Source organism: Thermobia domestica, chromosome 8 (genome assembly GCF_964235325.1).
Source record: "Thermobia domestica chromosome 8, izTheDome1.hap1.1, whole genome shotgun sequence".
Taxonomy (NCBI): domain Eukaryota; kingdom Metazoa; phylum Arthropoda; class Insecta; order Zygentoma; family Lepismatidae; genus Thermobia; species Thermobia domestica.
In genome coordinates this window covers 297,340,614-297,362,693 of record NC_137461.1, presented here as the reverse complement: position 1 = coordinate 297,362,693, position 22,080 = coordinate 297,340,614, and the positions used below count along the sequence as shown (strand labels likewise).

Genomic DNA, 22,080 nt, shown 5'->3' with positions numbered 1-22,080 from the left:
ATCGTTTACACCTTAAAATATCTTCCGTAATTATATTCACTAGTATTATCACCTTTTCTACGGAAATTACAAGTCCATGATAAGTGTTAGATAATTTATTCGTTGATTCTCTTTTAACGTATATTCACACAAACTGTCTTGCAATCATACATGTTAATTATATATCCATAAACAACTACATAGCAACCAACTATACAATAATAATGTATATTTCTTATATCTTAAAAACATTCTTCTTTTGTTATCTTTAAGTAACATTATATCAGGTATACTGCTTGTGTAGAAGCACTTTCTGCCCAAGATACAGGTAATTATCGATCGATACAAAGTATCTCGTTGTATAAAATGTCGCCCGATGATGGGACTGAATATAAAAGTTACAAGGTAGCTTGACTTTTATATTTAAGAACCACTGGTCCGTTTATAATGATGGCATAAGAATAGTGCTATTCTCTACATTTTGATCGCACCTCATATATCATTTTGTTCAATTATTTTATATAGATACATTTATATTAAAACATTCATCATTCCATTGTCATTTACCTTTGACAATAAAGTTTCAACACAAATCAATATAATAAAAATAGCCTTTGTGTTTAATCAATTATGAATCGACTTATAATTCTTCACATCAACAAGACAGAATTTAAAAAAAAAATCATTTGGAAATTATCATTGGTTAATGAGAATTAAAGAAAATTAAATTAAGTAAAAATCAAAAATTAAATGTAACCTACGTTCGGACGAGCAAATAGAAGAAAATAAACTTATTTTTACACAAACAGAAGTCCCCTTTTTTTTTTCTTTTAGTCTCCTTCATTCTTATTAATTTGAGCAAGGATGTCAGGTGTAACTAATCTTTTCACTAGACACATCCATTTTTCTCTTGTATATTGGGTAGGTCTCCAAACCTTCAACTCATCTATATTACGAAATCCAATTGACGTACCCGTCCTAGCGTTCAACAATTCAAAAACTTTAGGGTTTATTTCCTTGAAACATAAATAAGGACCTGAGAAAATGTCACAAAATTTATAAATCTTCTTTAACAACGCATTACTTTGTGGATGTTGTTTAACAAAAACTAAGTCATTGATCTTGATCCGATATTTTCCTTCTTGTAAAGACTCTAATTGAGAATTACGTTTCAAAAATTTGTTGTGTCTTCGAATTTTTACCATATTCACTAAACTCGAAGAATCTACGATTGTCGAATCTTCTAACTTGACATTAAAATGTTGTTCCACAGGGAAAATCAAATCAGAACTGCTATGTACATTAGCAGGAGATACGCCCAAAGTGTCTGATATCGAATGATTCAAAAGATACGTGATTTGATTGACATGCTTATCTTTGCAAAAGTGTCGAAACAACATACCAAAATTACGATGCACATTTTCTACAACAGAGCTGCTAGGATGGTACGGAGTTACGAAATGGATTTTAATGTTAGCCTTGTTCATTGCTTTGATAAACACATCACTTTTGAACTGTGAACCATTATCACATAATATGTGTTCGATAGGACCACAATGTGGAATGTATACGTTCAAGATTTTATTTATGATAGCAGTGGACGTTGCTCTACGCAGAGGATAAGCTACTACATAGCGTGAAAAGATATCCATAGTAGTAAGTAGATAAGTTTCTCCGGTAGCTGCTCGTGGTAACGGTCCATATAGATCGATAGATAAGAACGAATGTGGTCTCTGGCGTTATTGAGAGCATAGGTTTTTGTACAGCCTGGTAGTTATGTTTGATTCGCATACATTCAATACAATCCTTGATATGATTTTTGATTTGAGCTCTCATTCCTCTCCAATAAAAAGATTTATTAATCAAGGCACATACCTTTACATAACCAAGATGACCGAAATCGTCATGATAAGCTTTTAATATGCGGGTTGTCAACGTAGGTGGAATGCAAATTTTGTTTCTAGACTTGAATTTAAAATCTTTAATAAGTAGAATTCCGTTGGATAATTTAAATCTGGAATTCCATTGTTTGGGACAATTACACTCCACACTGCATGAAGACAAATGTTTCATGATATGGTTATATTCATGATGATTCAGTTGATGTTCTCTTAGATCTTCCATTGAAATGGTAGCTACTTCATCCTGTAAGACCTTAAATTCGTTGATGGACAAGATATGTTGTTCTTCTCCAGGAAACAGACGTGATAAGGTATCTACGGGTCCATTATCTACTCCTTTAATGTGTTGTACTTCGAAGTCATAAGACTGAAGCTCTAACGACCAACGAAGTAGTCTGTTATTATATCCCTGTATGCTGTTAAGGTATCGTAATGAATTATGGTCGGTAAGTACTATGAAATGGCATCCACTGAGATATGGAGCAAATTTTTGTATCGCAAAACGTACGGCCAAAAGTTCGATTTCTGTCGTTGTGTATCCTTTCTCAGCTTTCTTTAAAGTACGGCTAGCGCAATGGATAACGGCCTGTTCCTTAATGGTTGGATTTGGTTGCCAGAGTACTGCAGAAATTCCAAGTTGAGAACCGTCACACTGGACATAGAAAGGAACGTCATATCGAGGGTGATTCAAATGGATGTTTCGCTTTACGCTCTCCTTCAACTTATTAAAACTATGCTCTTGAATCGGACCCCATTGCCATGGTACTCCTTTCTTTATAATCATAAATAAAGGTTGGGCTATCTCAGCAAATCGCGGGATGGCTTTGCGAAACCAATTGAAGAGCCCTAATACTTGCCGTGTTTGTTTCACATTTAACGGCGCAGGCAGATCTTCTATTGCTTGCACTTTAGATTGACTGAACTGTAAACCAGATGCATCAATTTGGTAGCCGAGGAATTCTATAGAATTTTGTAGAAATTTGGATTTCTGTAGGTTGATAGTAAGACCCGAACTTTCCAATCTATCTAAAACTATATCTAAGTACTTCAAGTATTCATGCGGATTTTTTCCCATTATCAAGATGTCATCAGCGTAGGTTATCACGTTGCTGCGTAAGTCTTGACCTAAGACTTTATTTAAGCAAGAAGCTAACGCCGCACTACCATTGATAAGCCCAAAGACTACACGGTTGTACTCATATAAGTGACCTTCAAAACAAAATGCCGTGTACGGTTTCGAATCCTCATGCAATTCGACCTGATTATAAGCCAGTACTAGATCTAAATTTCCGAATACTGCATTCCCTTGTAAAGAGGCTAATATTTCTTCCACTGGAGGATACCTCACTTGTTCCAAATCAATATGACAATTCGTGCGTCTCAAATCCAAAACCACACGTAGAGAACCATTTTTCTTAGGAACTACATGTAATGGATTAAGGTGAATGCTTCGTAAAGGCCTAATGATCCCATCTCTTAACATATCTGTAATTTGCTGACGTACATTTTCCCTGTATCGGTAGGGAATTATATAGGGCTTAGTCACTATAGGTTTGTCTGTTTTAACCTTAAAAGAATAAACAAAATCCTTACAACATCCAGGACGTTCTGAAAAGACATTTTTATGTTTATATAATATATCCTTAAAGTGAGTTTTTACTGTATCATCTATAAAATCAAGACTACTTTCAAGTGACTTAACACACTCAGAAAACAATACATCATCTTTTGAATTCATCAAATTTTGTGTGACTTGCGTTAGTTGATCATTTAATTTATCACTTTCTGAACTTACAGAAACATTATTCAATACATTAGGAACATTATTATATTGACAAGCAATATTATCAGATTTAGGAAGAAGTTTCTGAACGATTTCGTGAGGTATGCCGGGGATAGTTAACGTTTGATTTCTGAAATCGAGCATGACACGCAACTGAGACAATAAATCTAAACCAATAATTAGTTTTTCATTCAGTTCCTTTATCACTAGAATAGGAATTGACATTTCAAAATCTTGAATAGCTATTGTCACACGAGTAATTCCGGCTACTCTCTTTTTATGTTTACCAGTAAAATCGACTATAATGAGATTCTCAGCTTTTTGCAATTTAGAATTCGAATAATCACTAGTAATTGCTTTCCATGACGAATATGATAATAAAGAGGCATTTGCGCCTGTATCCAATAAAGCTTCTGTGCTTAACCCATTTATTTTGACGGGTATTCTAGCAGTACTATATGATTTTAAAAATACAAAGTTTTCTTCAACACCAAAACCATCATTGACATTATCATCTTTGAACCAACAACGATTTACTACAGGCATAAATTGATACTGACATCTATTGACTGATATTTCCGAATCATTATTTACAGATACGTCATGTAAAAGGTCGTTCTCATCATTAACATGAACACGTAAATTTGAAGATAAATGTTCATAAGAATCAATAGCTGATATGGGTTTGACATTATAGCATAAATTTGAAGATAAATGTTCATGAGAATCTATAGCTGATATGGGTTTAACCCCTACCACATCAGCTGCAGTCAGTTTAAATTCATACTCGTATATGGTTCCAATAAAGTACATTGTACCGCACAATCATGATTATGTCCCGCATTGTTATTCTGTACAGGGATTGTGTCATTATCTTGGTTTTGATACGAAGTGCCATCTCCTGAATTACGATTACGTCTATCCATGTAGTTTACTGTATTTCTGGAATTTCGACTGTTTTTGAGTCTACTTCGATTAAGTGATCTGACATAATTATTGTCACGATTGGTTAGGTTAGGTGGATTCCCAACATATCTTTGCCTATTTTGCTCGTTCTGATTGTTTAAATTTGCTCGAATTAAGTTATGTTCCGTATTGTCTGCATTACGGATATTTAGATTACGAACAGGTACAAGGTGATCTGAATTGTTTTTAATTTTACCTATTCCCGCTTGATGATTCAGTGCATGGTATTGAGTTTCATAACATTGGACAAGCATTAATAAGTGATTAAAACTCATGCACTGCGTAGAAAACAGGATCTGTTGTAATTTAAACGGTAGTAGATTTCGAATAGATGCAATCACTCTAGATTCCGATTGCAACGGATTTACGACTTTTAATTCGTTATACGTATTTACAACAAAATCAACAACAGATTTGTGCAAACGAGGATTAAAAGGTTGGTTTCTAATCGTGGCATCTCTGTTTGCAAGTAAAAAGTCGTTTTCGTAATTTGCAATCAGCGCGGCTTTGAATTCCTCATATGTATTGACGTGATCTCGTACTGCTTTAAACCATAAAGAACATGGTGGGAGTAATAAATGAGGGATTAGTTTCATATATTGCGATTTATCTATACACATTATACTGCACTCATCCTGAAATTTTTCTAGGAAAGAAGTAGCATTTTCATTACATTTACCACTAAACTTACTCATAGCACGTATTTCGCTCATCTTTACACTTAACTTTACATTCCTTTCACCATTTCGTGTTCGTGTTGAGTGACAATTTCTACCTACTGCGTTATGCGTGGTTCCACCATCTCTTTTACGCCCATCTGTATTCCTTGGATGAATTCTTTCCAAAATAATGTCCTCATCGGATGGATTACTTGAAGAAGAGATAACGTAAGGTCCACGTTGATCTGCTGCAGGTGAATGCGAGGTCATCTCTTGTGAGCAAGGTAACTCCAAACGATCATTAACCATGTTGTTGTGATATGCTTTGTCCTTAATCTCTAACGTCCTAATTTCCTCTTGTAAGGTAGATATCAATTGAGTATTTGCACGTATTTGGTTAGAATTATCTGTGACCTGAATCTTTTGCTGACGAACAGAAGATTCTATTACTTCCAAATCCTTTTTTACACAATTGACTTCTTGGATTACAAGGTTGTAATTATCCTGGCAATCTTCAGATAATCTTTTTAGCTTTTCATCAAACTGTAATGTGATGTCTCTCACAGCCTGGATAACAGATTGTTTCGTCTCTTCTGATTTTTGATCTATTTGCTCCAATCGTCTACTTAATTCTTCATATTGTCTACTTGATTCTTCGGATTTCTGCTGTACCGTCTGTTTTAATTCGTTGGACATCTGAGTCAAATTTTGCTTCATGGCTTCTAAATCGTCTTTTCGGCTTTGTTCCTGTCGCTGTAATGCCATTAAAATTTTGTCTTCTAATGTCAACATTTCGGGTGTAATGGGAGCTATATTTTGCTCGTTGTTAACACTGTCAACAGTTTCATTTTCTACTATCTCACCAATCATAATTTTTCTTGTGTTTACTCTGCCACTTCTGAGAATAGTTGAGTTCGTATTCATGAACCTTCTTACAGAGGTAAATTCACCCTTACTTTAGACTTCGGGATATGAATTTACAAGAATCCCGGGTGAGGTAAACCAAAAATTTTACAACGACGCACCAAAGGTAGTCATCAACCCTGGTTCGGCTAATAATATAAGTAAATCTTTAGTGGCAGTAATCGTTTACACCTTAAAATATCTTCCGTAATTATATTCACTAGTATTATCACCTTTTCTACGGAAATTACAAGTCCATGATAAGTGTTAGATAATTTATTCGTTGATTCTCTTTTAACGTATATTCACACAAACTGTCTTGCAATCATACATGTTAATTATATATCCATAAACAACTACATAGCAACCAACTATACAATAATAATGTATATTTCTTATATCTTAAAAACATTCTTCTTTTGTTATCTTTAAGTAACATTATATCAGGTATAGTGCTTGTGTAGAAGCACTTTCTGCCCAAGATACAGGTAATTATCGATCGATACAAAGTATCTCGTTGTATAACTTATCAGAAAAAGTAAATGCGCAGAAGAAATAAATACATATTCAGGTAAGACAAACCAACAAGAGGAAGAAATAATAAAGTAGATAAAGAAGTAAGAAGGAACTAAACGAGTGGATGAAATAAAAGGTGAAGTGACCACATGTATTCAAGAGGTGAGAACATGTTTGGAGTATAGAAAGTGAGTTACTGAAGAATATAAGCAATATGAATAAACAAGTATGTAAGGTAACCCAACAATTATTCCAACGTGTTGATGAAACAAGTACCACTCGTTGTTGTTATCTGCTCTATCATTTCTTTCTCTTGGTTTATCTTTCCTACCAAGACATTTACCTGAATATTTATTTATTTCTTTTGCGCATGTACTTTTCCTGATAAGTTATCTACCTGCATGTTTATTTTTTGAGTGAGGTTCCTCTCCTGTGCATCGCTTTTTACTGATATGTTACCTGGGTGTGCTCATTTCTTCTGTGAGATTCCTCTCCTGCACATTACTTTTTCTCATAGGCTCTACCAGTCCTTGATTTAAATTCTTCGCCATCTGCATGAAAAGCTTTTTTTAGTATGTCGCAATTTGGAACTTCCTTATCCAGGGAATCACTTTCAGAATTCATTCTGCCAGTATATTCGATAAGATAAGGGAAACAATGACATGACAATTATGCAACAAGAATTAACCCGAGTTGAAGCAGATCATGGAGTGCTATCGCGAAAAGTAGAGAAGAGCTGGTCATTTGTCAGGATAATATAAACGCGCGTACCCCTAGTAATCATGACAGTGAATTATGGCAAAGTGAACAATGCAAATCGTGTTGTGATCAGGGTTTGAAAAAACCCAACCCACCTGGATCCATATAAGTTTTTTCGGGTTTGATTGAGATTTTTCAGGTTTAGTTGGTTTTTTCGAAATATATCAATGTCTTTGGGGTCACTACTGTTTTGAAAAAATGGCCGCCATTTTGAAATTTTACATTGGATCGCTGAGAAAATCTATACAGCAAATTTAGAATGTCTCTGCTTCTACCCTCAAAATTTCAACTTAAAAGTCCGAAAATTGCAACCTGCCCACTAATTGAAAAATGGTCGCCATTTTGAAATTTTACATTTGATCGCCGCCAAAATATATATACAGCTAATTTAGAGTGTCTCGTGCTTCTACTCTGAAAATTTAAACTTAAAAGACCGAAAGTTGTTCCCTGTAATGTGTATGTGGTATAGGCAAACGAACAAATGTAGATCGAGTCATTCCAGGAGCCTTAGTAACGTTTGCCGAATATGAATATCAAGTATAATTATTTAAAACAAAGATGTAACTCATGTATTATAAAATAAATGTTTCGAAATGTCTTACATGGCAAATATTTCCAAACTTAAAATAAATCGTTTTATTGTTGAAGTTCACTTCCGATACTTTGCGTTTTCAATTACGGGAATTTCTCTAGCACTAGCAAGGCGGTTCTTTCCCGAAAATAAATTTAAATCAATTAACAAAGAGACAATTCATTTGTGGTGGACAATATCGTGTCTATGTTTTTTTCGGAGTACTTCCGTTTCCTCCCACCAATTCCATCATCATTCACTTGCTTTAATCCTCAGTTCCCTTAGCCTAACGGGCATAATCATGGGCATAAAAAAAGAAAGAGTAGTGGTTTTCATAACTTAGTTTGATCTACTAATCCTCATAAACATGATTTAGATTTTTTTGAAAGTAGTAGCTTTCGGAAAAATTAAATTGCACAATTGTGCATGTTCGGCCGGTATTGTATATATTTTTTATTCTATCTATCTGCACAATTGTGTAGGTCAGGGCTGAAAGGCTTAAAGATAGCTATTAGCAAGCAGGAAAAAGAAGTTAAATTTTGAATAACTTATTTAGCGTGAGATGAACGGAAAGAAAGTTTACGTGCTATATGTATATGGTTAACATTTACAATAGGAAGGCATCACATATTTTTACACAAATAACGAAATTGATACGTCTACGATAGACGAGTCACGTCGCTTGCGTCAGTTCATGTGAACTGTAAAACGTTTGTGAAAGGTTTGTATGTCAAAAAGGATAAGATAATATTATACAATACGATACCCTAAGAATGGCTGATATTAATCCAAGTTGGCATGGTTTAATGCAGGATGGTATCCAGTTGAGAAGTTAAATATATGATGTGTGGCACTTCGGGTTTGGTTAATCACTGATTGAATAAGTTTCGTATATTTTTAAATGTATACTAAAATTTAAAGGGAAGTAAATATTTTACTTCTTGAGCCTTTAATATTTGCTGCTAAAATTACACAGTGAAAATTACTATGAAAACTTCAAATGATGGTCACGTTTTTTGCAAAAATTGACTCTTTCTCATTCACAATTCCTCGAACGTGTGCTCACTATCCTCTACCGGCTTGTAACCAGCGGAACATACACCTGATCACGAGGGTGCTACCTCTGCATCAGAATGTGCAGAAAACCAATGCTTAACTTCAACTTCGAAATTTTTACAGATCGTTCAGTAAATTGAACCGGGAGCAAGCTTATGCTTATTGTCCCTGGTTCACGATTTGTGCAGGATCTTGATCTTAACTCGTACTTTAATGAGATGTGGACTAGTTTCAAGACGCATTTATGCGAAGAAAATAGACCTTGACTGAGATAGTATAAATAAAATGTATATTTTCTTCGAAATGCAATGGTAAAATCGGGAAAAAATTTTCTTCAAAATTTATTTTAAATAATAATAATTATTATTATTATTATTTTGTAATTTTTACGTTGTAAGGGTTTATAAATGTCCAGTGTTCATGACATTAGACATATAGTGTTATGTAATTTTATTCCTCCAAGTTTGTGTTTAAAGAAGGTATATTATGTTTAACGCCGTCAAAAGTACGTAGATATACTTAGTGAAGAGTGTCCGTAAGTGTTGTTCCGTGAGTATTGTATTGTAGTAACGTGAGAATGAAAGAGGTAATATTAATGTGAATTACGGAGGAATAAATAGTGATTCTTCAATATTTTTTCCCAAAAAGTACGAGAATATACTTCTCCATATAAGTAAAGAAGCACGTTCGCAAAGGATAAAGGCGTTGCTTGAAAGAAAAATGATGAAAATACTTTGTTTCCCAGTAAGTAGTTTTTAAGTCGTATACTACAAGCTATTTTGCTGTTTTTGACGTTGCTTTTGTTAAAACATCTAAAGATGTCTATAAGTTGATTTCAAGTTTACAGCTTAATTTCACATTATCTACTTGAAAACGTAGGTTTCCTCAAATTTCTTGTATGCTAGCAAAATTGTGATCACTTGAGTGCATCAGACAATGCGTTTTCGAGTTCTGTACATTGCATATTAATTTTATATCATATGGTAAATTTTTGTATTAAGAAATTTGCGGAAGTTGCCCGTTTTCGTCTCGTAAGGCGTAGATCACTTACTCACTGGTATTGAGTAAAGATTTTTTTTAATGACAAATTTCACCTCCTAAACATGAGCCACTCATCAGATGCGTAAAATTTAAATCTGTTCTGTTACTCGTAGGATGTTCATTCTAGTGACAGTAACGTAAGAAAGGAAAAAAAGTTTTCTAAATGAGATACAGTAAATGGCTAAATGCAGTATAAAATTTAATTTCAATCGATTCAGCCATTTCTTTAGCTAATGCCAGATTAGGTTGATGTCAAATTTCTGTACTGAGGTATAATATGCAGATTATTCGTCTTCTCTCTCTTGAATGTTGTATTTCCGAAAACACTGCTGCACGCGACAATTTTTTAAAGTAACAAAGCTAGTGTATGAAACCTTCACCCATGACCCATTGACCCAGCACCCGCCATGACCCACGACCCACCACTCACCGTGAACCTCTCTGACCCACTCCGACCCACCAATCACCATGAAGCACTGACATCAAAACGCATCATCCTCAACTCTGACACATGATGCACGGCTTCCTTACCGACTAAAGGGTTTACACTTGCGAAACCAAGTTGTGAAATTGTAACAAATCGGTGTTTGAATTTCTACCGTCAATCGTTCAACACCACTCTGTTACAATAACGATGGATCTGACCTTTACGATATAAAATTACGATGAATTTCAATTAAATTGTCATGGTCTAATTATTTCCTTGTTGAATTATCGATACTTTTCAGTGGAAAAATTGGTGAAATTTTTTAAGTTCCAAATCAAGGTCGGTAGACCAACGCACAGAAGCTTATATTACAACTTTTATGTCGTTTTTTCTCACAGCTTTATGGGTTGATTGTCCTGTGCTGTAAGCGCTCCATATAAAAAAAACAAGCTTCAGCAATTATTGTAGTATAAACCGCATGGTAACCAGGGGTGGATCCTGGGGGAAGTACGCCCCTCAGAAGAGAAAAAGCTCTTCAAAACAAGAAATTTCCTTATTTTGTATATAAAAATAAATCCCAGAGTTTGGAGCTCTTAAATGTAGCCCTAAGTATCAGTATTACATCCCACCGCCCCAGCAGAAGTTCGCCCTGGATCCGGCCCTGATGGTAAGCATATATGGATATATGATGCACTGTATTGTTTGTGCCTCAATTAATATCGATCGTTTTCGATTATTTTTACAAACTAACCCAGTATCAATTTACCATATTTTCAGAATGCCGAAGTAATAAGGAGAAGTAATAGAGTAGTAGAAAATACTTCATAAAGGAGAAGTAATAGAAAATGGTAGGAGACGTTCTGTTAATTTTCAATAAAGAGTTAATATAGTGAATTTCAGCTCCGTAAGTTGAACGGCTTGTAAGATACTCAATTATTTTTCGCAAAAATTCGGATTCTCACTATACTTTAGGATATTATTATAATGAAAGCAATATGATAGCATCCTAGTTTGAATCAAGGCCTAACTATATACCGAAATTCATTTCATTTGACTTCAATTTGGCCGTAAGAATTACTCACACTAGTTACTCCTTTTCTTATATATTAATTTATATATCGCAGTGATTCAAAAATGTATTTTTCCTCTAAAAACTCATAGTTTCGAAGTAGTTCGAGTAGTAGTATAAGTCCTATTTCTATTATTACAATTACAAGTATCAATATCCAAGAATACCTCAAGCTCTTTTTTCATGTAAAGATACTCATCTCAGGTAAGTAAACAGAAACAAGTGAAAAAGGGCAATGAAAACCTTGAAAGTAAAACGTAGACAAATTCACCCGTATTCAGAAGCATATTTTTAAATCACACTCAACCCTAGTCATAGGAGGTGGTTAGTTGCAGTTATCAGTTTCTCGCCACGTAGGGTATATAGATACAGCAGAAATAAAATAACTGTTACTGTCGGTCTTCGTAGTTATGCGTATTGGCGCAATGCGCTAGAAATTATAATTTCTTTTGGCGTGGGTTCAAACCCGGGCCAAGAATTTTTCTATTTTTATAAATAAAATAATACTCAAATTGTGATTTACTTACGTTATGCGTGCAGTTTTACTATACGATTCTACTGTATAAGTAGTAGTAGTAGGAACGGATTAGAAGCCCCGCAGGGTTCATTTTGTTCCACCTTGGCTGCCATGGTATAAATTTTACCTCAGCTGCTTCTTCGATTTTCTTCAACCCCAACAAGGTGACAATTTTCTTCTGTTACAACTATAATACACAATACATACACCAGAAGGTTTGGACCAGGCCCGCAACCAGCCACAGAGATTTATAGGGTCCATGAATATGTTAAGAGGGGAACAAATGATTAAAAATTATCTTACACATATCTAAATTGTGTTTCCTGTGTTGAGGTCTGCAGGTGCCACGAAACATTTAGGGGCCCACGTCCCCTCTCCCCCCTCTGATTGCGGGCCTGGTTTGGAGAATCACAAACTGCAACGAATCAGAAACGTGTTTTTAGTTTCTATGGTTAGAGTCGAGTGTTAAAAGAAACATGCTGTTCAGACGATGCTGTCTACAATATAGTGAGCAGAGTGGGTCGCTGCGTGGTGGGCCGCAGTGGGCCATGGTGAGTGATGGGTCGCAGTGGGTCACATGCTGTTGACCCACGACCACTGACCCGCCAACTCACTGACTTAAAACAACTCTAGCACTTTTCAGAATAACCGTACATATTTTGGAAAAGTTCCAAACGATGTGTAATGGTTTTAATTTAGATTAATGTATTATGAGCCTGCTGTTTTACTTTTGAATGGAATTACGTTTCGCCATGATTTTTTCTACATATTTTTTTTAAAAAACGTTAATGAGCAATATAAAATACAACTTTTTTCGATATGGATTGGTTTGGGTTAACAACTTGAAAATGGAATCGTTACGTTTAATGTCCGACGGTTATGCCTCTTAGGTTAAGGAAGACTATGATTGATGAAAGTGAATTATGATGAACGAATTGGTGAAATGAAATTGTGCGAGTGGCCGGAGAAAACCCACGAACTCGATGTTGTCCGTCTCAAGCTTACTTGCCTTGGGAACCAACCATCGGATAATTTAGTTGGCGTTTTCGATTCCCGGTGGGAAAGTCTTTGAAATGTTACATTTCTTCGATGTATCTCTGTTCGTGTCCCTGCCATTCAGGTTAACTGGAAATACCTGTAAAACGAGAATAACGAATATAAAGAGATACATTACGGAGCTACTTTCGGTCCTTTTTAAAAAATTTAAACTTGAATTCTCTAGACTACAGTATTTTATCATTACCGAAATCAGTGTTTCATCGTTAATAAAATATTGGAATCGTAAACGTTAGCAATTTGCTACATAGGCGAGTGTTTCTTGACTGTTACTTAAAAAGAGCGGTCTTAGGATAATGGCTTGAGCATTCGCTTCGTGAGTTAGGGGTCCGCGGTTCGATTCTCTCCAAGGATATTCAGAAAAAAATTATAATTTAAATGTTGATATTTCTGATGTATAATGAAATGAATAATAGTCAATTTCTCTCGTTCCTAAATGTTAAAGTTCAAACGACTTCCTTCACAGGGAAAACTAACATGACGTCAGTCTACAATCTCGATTCCTACTGTTTGAAATCTTCACGTGTTTCGTAAACAATTCATGGATACAAACGGCTAATCCACTAGGGCTAGTATGAGTCATGAATTTGAATGAAACGTTATTCTGGAATTGTTACTGTGTTCTTCTACTCTTGTTAGAAATAATAATATTTTCGTTCGCCATTTTCAACACGTTCCATATATTCGTTCAATATAAATTGATAAATGGGAACTATTCTTTTTATATTTGTTTGTATATTATGTTAAAATATCAATATAAAGCATACATAATCTAATGTCTCTTACCTAAAGAATGGGTGTTACATCGAAAGGGTATCGTGATACACAAATCCTACTTAGTTTGTTAAGGCTTCCGAAGGTTCGATTTTCATATTATCCAGTAGCTGACACCTTTTCCTCCTGATTTCTTTCCACAGTATCTCTTATAAGACAATTCATTCTGATAGAAGGTCCAAAAACATTATTTTCATTTCCTTATCTTCCGTATGCTTATTTGCACTGGAATAGTACTTAGTATTTAGGTCTGAAATATTCAGTAATAATAGTAATAATATAGACGACAAATTCGGTATGAGGACACATTGTATTAAAATCTGTAAAATCGCCGTATCGTTAGGAAGAAGTTACAAAATAGTCGAAATTGGAGAGAAGTGTCAGGACATACCCTCTGCATACGTCCCTACAACTATCTAAATATTAAAACGAAAGTTTCGAGGCAAATTCCGTGTAGAAGGCAGGGATCCTGAACTCAGAAAAGAGCCGTAAGAAAATTTGTTTTTAACTAATTGTTATGCCGGCTAAGCTACAGAAGACGTCGGAGATGAGAATGAAAGAAATATTGGAATAAAGAAAGTAGGAGGAAGCGGAACCCGGGGAAAACCTATACACGCGTTGTTTGTTCAGCACAATATCCACTACCCGGGAGCTGGGTGAAACAGGGTGAACCATAAAATTGACAACACGTCAGTAATAATAATAATAATAATGACAATAATAATAATGGTACTAAAAGTTTTAAAGTTGCAAACCTTACTTAAATGTAGGGATTTCGGGGAAGGGGTTCCATACCTTATGACAGTCCTGGGTTCGATTCTCGTTTGTCCCTGTTCGGGAAAGCCATATTATGACAGTATCAGGGTTCGATCCAGGTACGTCTCACTCCCTATTGGGATAAACCCTTTTATTACTGTATGGTTCGTGTCCTACAGTCCCAAAGTGGGCTTGCGCTTTTACTATGGTCTGGGTTCGATTCTCCACCGTTCGAACGTCTTCTTTAGCATTAACTAGTGGGTTAGATCGACCATCAAAACTGACCATATACCCGCTGGACAACAGGTTCAGAGTTCGGTCAGAACGTTTCGGGAAACCGGCACAAAGCTAACTCTGATTGTATTCTTTAGCGCTAATGCAATTTATTAATGTATGAATTACTAAGTTGCATAGGCGCTAGTCACTCGTGCTGTAAAGAAAAATGAATTAGGTCATTTCTTAAAATTAACATATAAGAATTTAGACCATGATTGTTATTTTGAAAGGATACTCAAATTTCGAATTTAGGTTTAATTAACACTTGAACTTCACGAACAAATATTACATTAACAATAACACTTCACTTTAGATAACCAATAATTTAGGCCCATTTAATATGATAGGCGCGGATGTCGCGGTTGACACGAATTATTTGTTATATTTCATCACATGGTTGATTTTTGTTATTCACTAGCACTCTTTACTCACTGTGACAATCGAAGAGAAATTGTTATTGGCGGCTCCAGAGGGTCTGTCTAGAAGTTTGCGGGTTGGTTTCCTCTCACCTTCTTTTTGATGAACAGGTGGTCTTTGCTGCTTGCCTACACCATGTCGCTGCAATGACTTTTACATTTACTTGTAAATGAACATTTTAAAATTGTTAATTATCGTCATTATCACGGCATTGGTTCTAAAGTTATTGTGTTTCGCACTAACGAAAATTAAACGTTATTTCAAATTGTTTCTTCATTTTAGTTGCGCGCACCAGACTCAACATGGTTGCTTCTCCGGGTGTGTCTCTAACACTAACTTTACCTTTCTTCCCGTCTCTTCCTGTTGCTAGGCAAAAAATCGGTTTGCTACGCAGTTTGGTGATGTCAGAAGCTAAAAATAGCTATGACAGCTTATGGATAGGAATGTTTTGAGACGACGATTGTTCTTTGTGCTGAATTTTAGCTCCTTATTTGGGAAGGAGAGAGGAACTCTACGATTTCCGTCGCAAACGAGACGCACATACATATATGCACATCCGTTCGTTGGCTGAGAGAAAAATTTTTGGGAGCACTATAATGCGAGGTTCATTTAAAAAGTTAAAAATTTTTTTCATTAATAATCGATCAACTAGACCGTACAGTTACAACCTTCATGAGATACCTCTGCAGCTACTCAAATTTAAACGAAAGCTTTTCAGTAAAGTTTCATATAGAAAACATTCCACTGTACGTTATAAGGAAAATAACTATAAAAAAACTGAATATCTTTGAAGAGTAAGTGATATAATGTACTAACTTTTAGAGTTTACACATGTAATTATAAAAGGTTTGCTACAAAAATATATACACAGACCATAATTCAATGAGCTCTGAAATACAATGTAACAAAATAACGTATAAGATTGAGTCAAGAGAGCAATTGTTACTTAAAAAGTGGCATACATAATTTCGAGAATCGAGATAAAACGATAAATGTTTACGATTCTTTTTGTCTCGTCTCCATTCTCATTTCCAAAGCGTGCCGATAATTTGACATAGCCTTCTCCCGTCTAGAATGTAAAATGTTAAGTTTCATCCCGATATTGTTTAGTTTGTTTTAGAATCGAGTTGAGATATTCCTCTTGTCATGATCAACATTAAACCAAACCCAAATGCTTTTTCTCCTTAATGTCACGTTTCTGTTTGTAATGGTATGACCTGGGCGATAATAAGTTTCTAATTTTTAATCTTCTACGAGATAATTCTTATTATTAGTATTATTATTCCTGTAGATTTGATAGTTCAAGTATTGTAACATCCGAGTATTCAAATTTCTGAAGATAATAAAACGTGTGTCATCGCCGCCATCAAAATTCCTGAAGTAAAAAATAATGCCCGACGTGGATTCGATCCAGGAACATCCAAATTACAGGTCAAGCGCCTTGACCACAGAACCACCATCACTATGTGCGGTAAACGATTCGTCCTTAGTCGATTACGTTATGTTTCTTTGCCTCCGCTTGGGAAGGTATATGTTACTTTTCTTCGTTTCAAATAGTCTTTCGTGTTTCTTTTGTAATGATATAAGTGAGTAATCTTCGGCAGAGTTTATATTAAAAGCTTGAGTTGTTTTTAAACCTTTGGTTCGCATTGTGTTTCTTCTCCACACGAAACTACAGATATGACAGATTTAATTCTCATACTCTGCACATGTTTGGAAGCAGTCGCCATTACCTGGCCAAAGACTTATGTCCGCCCCTATACAAATGATTGTTCAATTTGACATAGTAAAACAAATTACATCCTCTTATTTGAAATAAAATGAAATCCTTAAGTTTTACGTCCCACTGTTATGCCGGTTACGCTAAAGGAGACGGTGATTATGAGAGATGAGTGAACCTCTTATTTGAGAATAGAGATATATGGATACTTCTCAATCTTACTCCGTTTCATATTTTTAACATATTTCATTTAATTGAACAAAAAGAAACTTAATTTTATCATGAAATATAGCGAATGATTTCATATATATGTTGGTACTTAATTATTATCTCCATTCACATTTCCTTGTTTGTTGAAATTGTTGCAGGCATGATAGCGTATTTGCTTTTCACGGAGAAGGGAATACGCTTATTACATTAAAAGAACCCATTTCTTATTCAGATGAGGAATCTTATACTTCGAACCAGTTTGGCAAAGGATTTAATCGATCACGTTTGTCAAGACATACGCTAACACAGGCAAATGAAAAGCGTCATACGTACCAAAAGAGTGATAAACGGTTTAGTCAAAGTTCAACTTTTTCGAGCGGTAAGTCAGTACAAACAGGTGAGAAAGCCCGCACCTGCGGGGTGTGTGGAAAGGAAATTAGTGTGTGTTCATGTTCAGCTAAGTACATGTTAATCCACACAGGAGAAAAACATTACTCATGCCAAGAGTGTGGTAAAGCATTTAGTCAACGTTCAAATTTGGCTACACACATGTTAATTCACGCAGGAGAAAAACGTTACTCATGCCAAGATTGTGATAAAGCATTTCATCAACGTTCAAATTTGGTTACACACATGTTAATTCACACACGAGAAAAGCGTTACTCATGCCAAGATTGTGGTAAAGCATTTCATCAACGTTCAAATTTGGTTACACACATGTTAATTCACACAGGAGAAAAACGTTACTCGTGCCAAGGTTGTGGTAAAGCATTTAATCAACGTTCAAATTTGGCTACACACATGTTAATTCACACAGGAGAAAAATATAAATGCGAAGAGTGTGGTAAGGCATTTAATCACCGTTTAAGTTTAGCTATACACATGTTAATTCACACAGGAGAAACACATCACATATGCGAAAAGTGTGGTAAGGCATTTAATCACCGTTCAAGTTTAGCTAGACACATGTTAATCCACACAGAAGAAACACATCACATATGCGAAAAGTGTGGTAAGACATTTAATCGACGTTCAAATTTGGCTAGACACATGTTAATTCACACAGGCGAAAAACATCATAAATGCGAAGAGTGTAGTAAGACATTTAATCAACGTTCAAATTTGGCTACACACATGTTAATTCACACAGGAGAAAAATATAAATGCGAAGAGTGTGGTAAGGCATTTAGTCACCGTTCAAGTTTAGCTGCACACAGCAGAAACACATCACATATGCGAAAAGTGTGGTAAGGCATTTAATCACCGTTCAAATTTAGCTAGACACATGTTAATTCACACAGGAGAAAAACGTTACTCGTGCCAAGGTTGTGGTAAATCATTTAATCAACGTTCAAGTTTGGCTAGACACATGTTAATTCACACAGGCGAAAAACATCATAAATGCGAAGAGTGTAGTGAGACATTTAATCAACGTTCAAATTTGGCTAGACACATGTTAATTCACACAGGCGAAAAACATCACATATGCGAAGAGTGTGGTAAGGCATTTAATCGACGTTCAACTTTGGCTACACACATGTTAATCCACACAGGAGAAAAAGCACTACACTTGCCAAGATTGTGGTAACGCATTTAATGAACGTCCAAGTTTGGTTACACACATGAGAAAAACACCACAAATGCAAAGAGTGTGGTAAGGGATTTAATCACCGTTCAAATTTGGCTACACACATGCTAATCCACACAAGAGAAAATCGTTATGCGTGCCAAGAGTGTGGAAAGGGATTTAGTCTATAACGCACATGTTAACCCCCACAGGAGATAAACCTTACGTATCCGAAGAGTGTTCTAAGGAATTTGTTCAACGTTGAAGTTTAGCTAACCGCATGTTAATTAACATAGGAGAAAGACATAAATGCGAAGAGTGTGTTAAGTCATTTAATCAACGTTCAAATTTGGCTCCACATATGTTAATCCACACAAGAGAAAAGTGATATTCATAACAAGAGTGTGGTAGGGCATTTAATCGACGTTCAAGTTTGGCTAGACACGTAAAGCCACACAGGTGAAAAACATTACACTTGTCAAGATTGTGGATAGGCATTTAATCAACATGCAAGTTTGGTTACACACAGGTTAGTCCATACAGGAGAAAAGCATTACACATGCCAATAGTGTGAGAAAGGATTTAATCTACGCTCAAATTTGGCTACACCCATTTACTCCACAGTGAAGAAAACGTTGCATATGCCAAGTCTGGTAAAGGATTTAGTCTATGTTCGTACCTCACAACACACATCTTACCCATAAAGAAGCAAAGCTACTAACATGCCAAGAGTGTGGTAAGACATGTAAAAGGGTTGACTGCCAAGGTGATTTGAAGGTACTGGTCCCTGGAGGCCATAAATTTCTTCTTACGTTTGCTCAATTATCGATAGTCATGTCACATTTTTTTCGCGATATTTTGCTTCTCCCGAAAATTTACTAATGGGATCCGAGCACTATATGTCATGCTCATGGTTTCACAGTAATTTGTGACAATGAGCATCATATATGATACTCAAGAACCTAAATAAGTTAGTAATTTGGGATATCGAGCATGGGTCCCACATAAAAATAAGGTGAGCACCACATATGATGCTCATGGCAGTCAACCTGTTAAGGTTCAAGTTTGGCTACTCACATGTTAATCCACACAAAAGCTAAACATTACACATGCCAAGAGTGTGGTAGGGCATTGAATCAACGTCCAAATTTGGCTACACACATGTTAATCCACACAGGAGAAAAGCACTACACATGGCAAGAGTGTGGAAAGGCATTTAATTGACGTTTAATTTTGGCTACGGACATGTTAATCCAAACAGAAGCAAATCTCACACGGGCAAAAGATGTGGAAAAGGGTATAGTTTACGCCTAAAACTTGCAAAACATTTTAATACACATAAATGAAAAAAACATGGGAAGAGCATAGCATGGCATTTGCTCAAAGTCCACACATGGCAAATCACATGTTAATCCAGACAGGACAGAAATCTCAAACGTGCGGAGAGTGTAGAAAGATATTTACTGGCAGTTCACATTTGGCAAATCGCATGTTAAAACACAGAGGTGAGAGTGTCCAAAAGGATTTAGTTTGTATTCCGCTTTGGCAAGGCATGTTACTAGACATAGCATGTGGAAAGGGATTTGACGCACTCACAAGTTGTTAAGTTTTGGAGGAAATCTTAAGTGCACGAGATATATATATATATATATATATATATATATATATATATATATATATATATATATATATATACTGCAATAGAGGTCTACAATAGTATTAAATAGTAAACGGATCAGACGGCGTTATGTCCTTAAAATGACGTACCTGCCCTTGGTAGCGGAATGTAGGTTTAGAAGAAAAGTTGGTGAAGTCCGTATTTGGATGCAGATGTTAGGGCAAATTCGTTCCGCATCTACTCTGCGAGCGGCGCTTTTGCTTTGCCTCCACAGGTGTTGCTGCACAGTGAAAAGATGGCTGATGCCCAGAAAGGTTTGAGTGACGCTTCCCAGCGACGATTTTGGCTCGCTCTGACGACAGATCGCCTGTCCACCCTCCACTACCAAATTTGGAATTACTGAACCGGAAATAATTAATGTCTTTGATAATTTTCTCGCAGAAGATTGATATGTTTGAGACTAGCGAAGTATTGCCTTAGGATGACATAATTTCGTAATCCAGATTTATAAATGGAGACACGGGCTGTTTTCGAAGAACAGGGAAAATAGGTTTCCTTGAAACATCTATCAAAAATGAGCGAAAGTGGGAAAGGAAAAGGATGATGTCGAACGCAGCAAGGTCTAGCTTATATTGTTCTGGCCAGAGGCTCTTATGCCGGAGTGAAAATAAGAGTAACTCATCCTCTGGAGGAGTGAAAGATAAATGAGATAAAGTGGACGAGCCATCGGATTGAACAGGGAAGTACGTTGATTATGCATTTGAGAATTTGTTACAACAGTATTCATGGAAATTTTCTCTTCTTTCTTCATCTTCTGCACCTGATACATCATTGTACGTCACAAGAGGTATGCTAGAAATTTTAGACCTAGATCTGATAAGAGACCATAGTTGTTTAGTGTTGTTGTTGCTGGTGTCTGATTTTTTTGAAATATACTCTAGGTGTTTACTACATCTCAATAGCTTTTTTATACGAAGTCCGATATCAGAAATTCGTTTCAAGATATGTATTCATTTGGATATGAACGTCAGAGTTCCCAAGCCTTGTTTTCGGAATGTGTGGCGACTCTGTTCGCCGTGTCATGTTGAAAATTTCATTGTATTTGCTTTTTTGAACGGTACAAAATCTTTATTGTTGCATTAAAAACATCGGCGAAAGAACCCAGTGCCTCGCCTACTGTTCCATCTAGTAAAAGTGTCCGCTGTAACACCTGTAATACTTTACAAATTTCACCCAAAGGAGCCTTCCTCCATTCAGGTACAAGCTTTTTTTTTTAGTTGGATTGCTGGCTGGTGGGGTTGGGAGTAACATAGGGAACGGGGAACTCATGGAGAGAACCAACGTTTTATATGAGATGTCACATTCTGTCGGAAAAATAGAGATGACATAATCTAAGCTGTTACTTTTATGCGCGTTATGAATATTGTACTATCCCTAGTCCTTGAATAGAATAGTCGACAAAGGGGTGTCATTTGTGTCTGATGTTATCCCATGTTTACTGTCGATCCATATCTAAGGCCAAGTTATAGTCACCAAAGT

General features: G+C 35.8%; 1 protein-coding gene across 1 annotated transcript in view; it reads left to right on the top strand.

Moving 5' to 3' along the window:
- The window catches only part of LOC145693741 (uncharacterized), a 34,966-nt gene extending 14,985 nt beyond the window's left edge, over positions 1–19,981 (top strand). Inside the window, 2 exon segments of the mRNA XM_081770038.1 lie at positions 17,515–18,561; positions 18,563–19,981. Of these exon segments, the coding sequence (XP_081626164.1) occupies positions 17,515–18,561; positions 18,563–18,944 (1,429 nt within the window). The 3' untranslated portion in view covers positions 18,945–19,981.
- Positions 19,982–22,080: the final 2,099 nt, after the last annotated feature.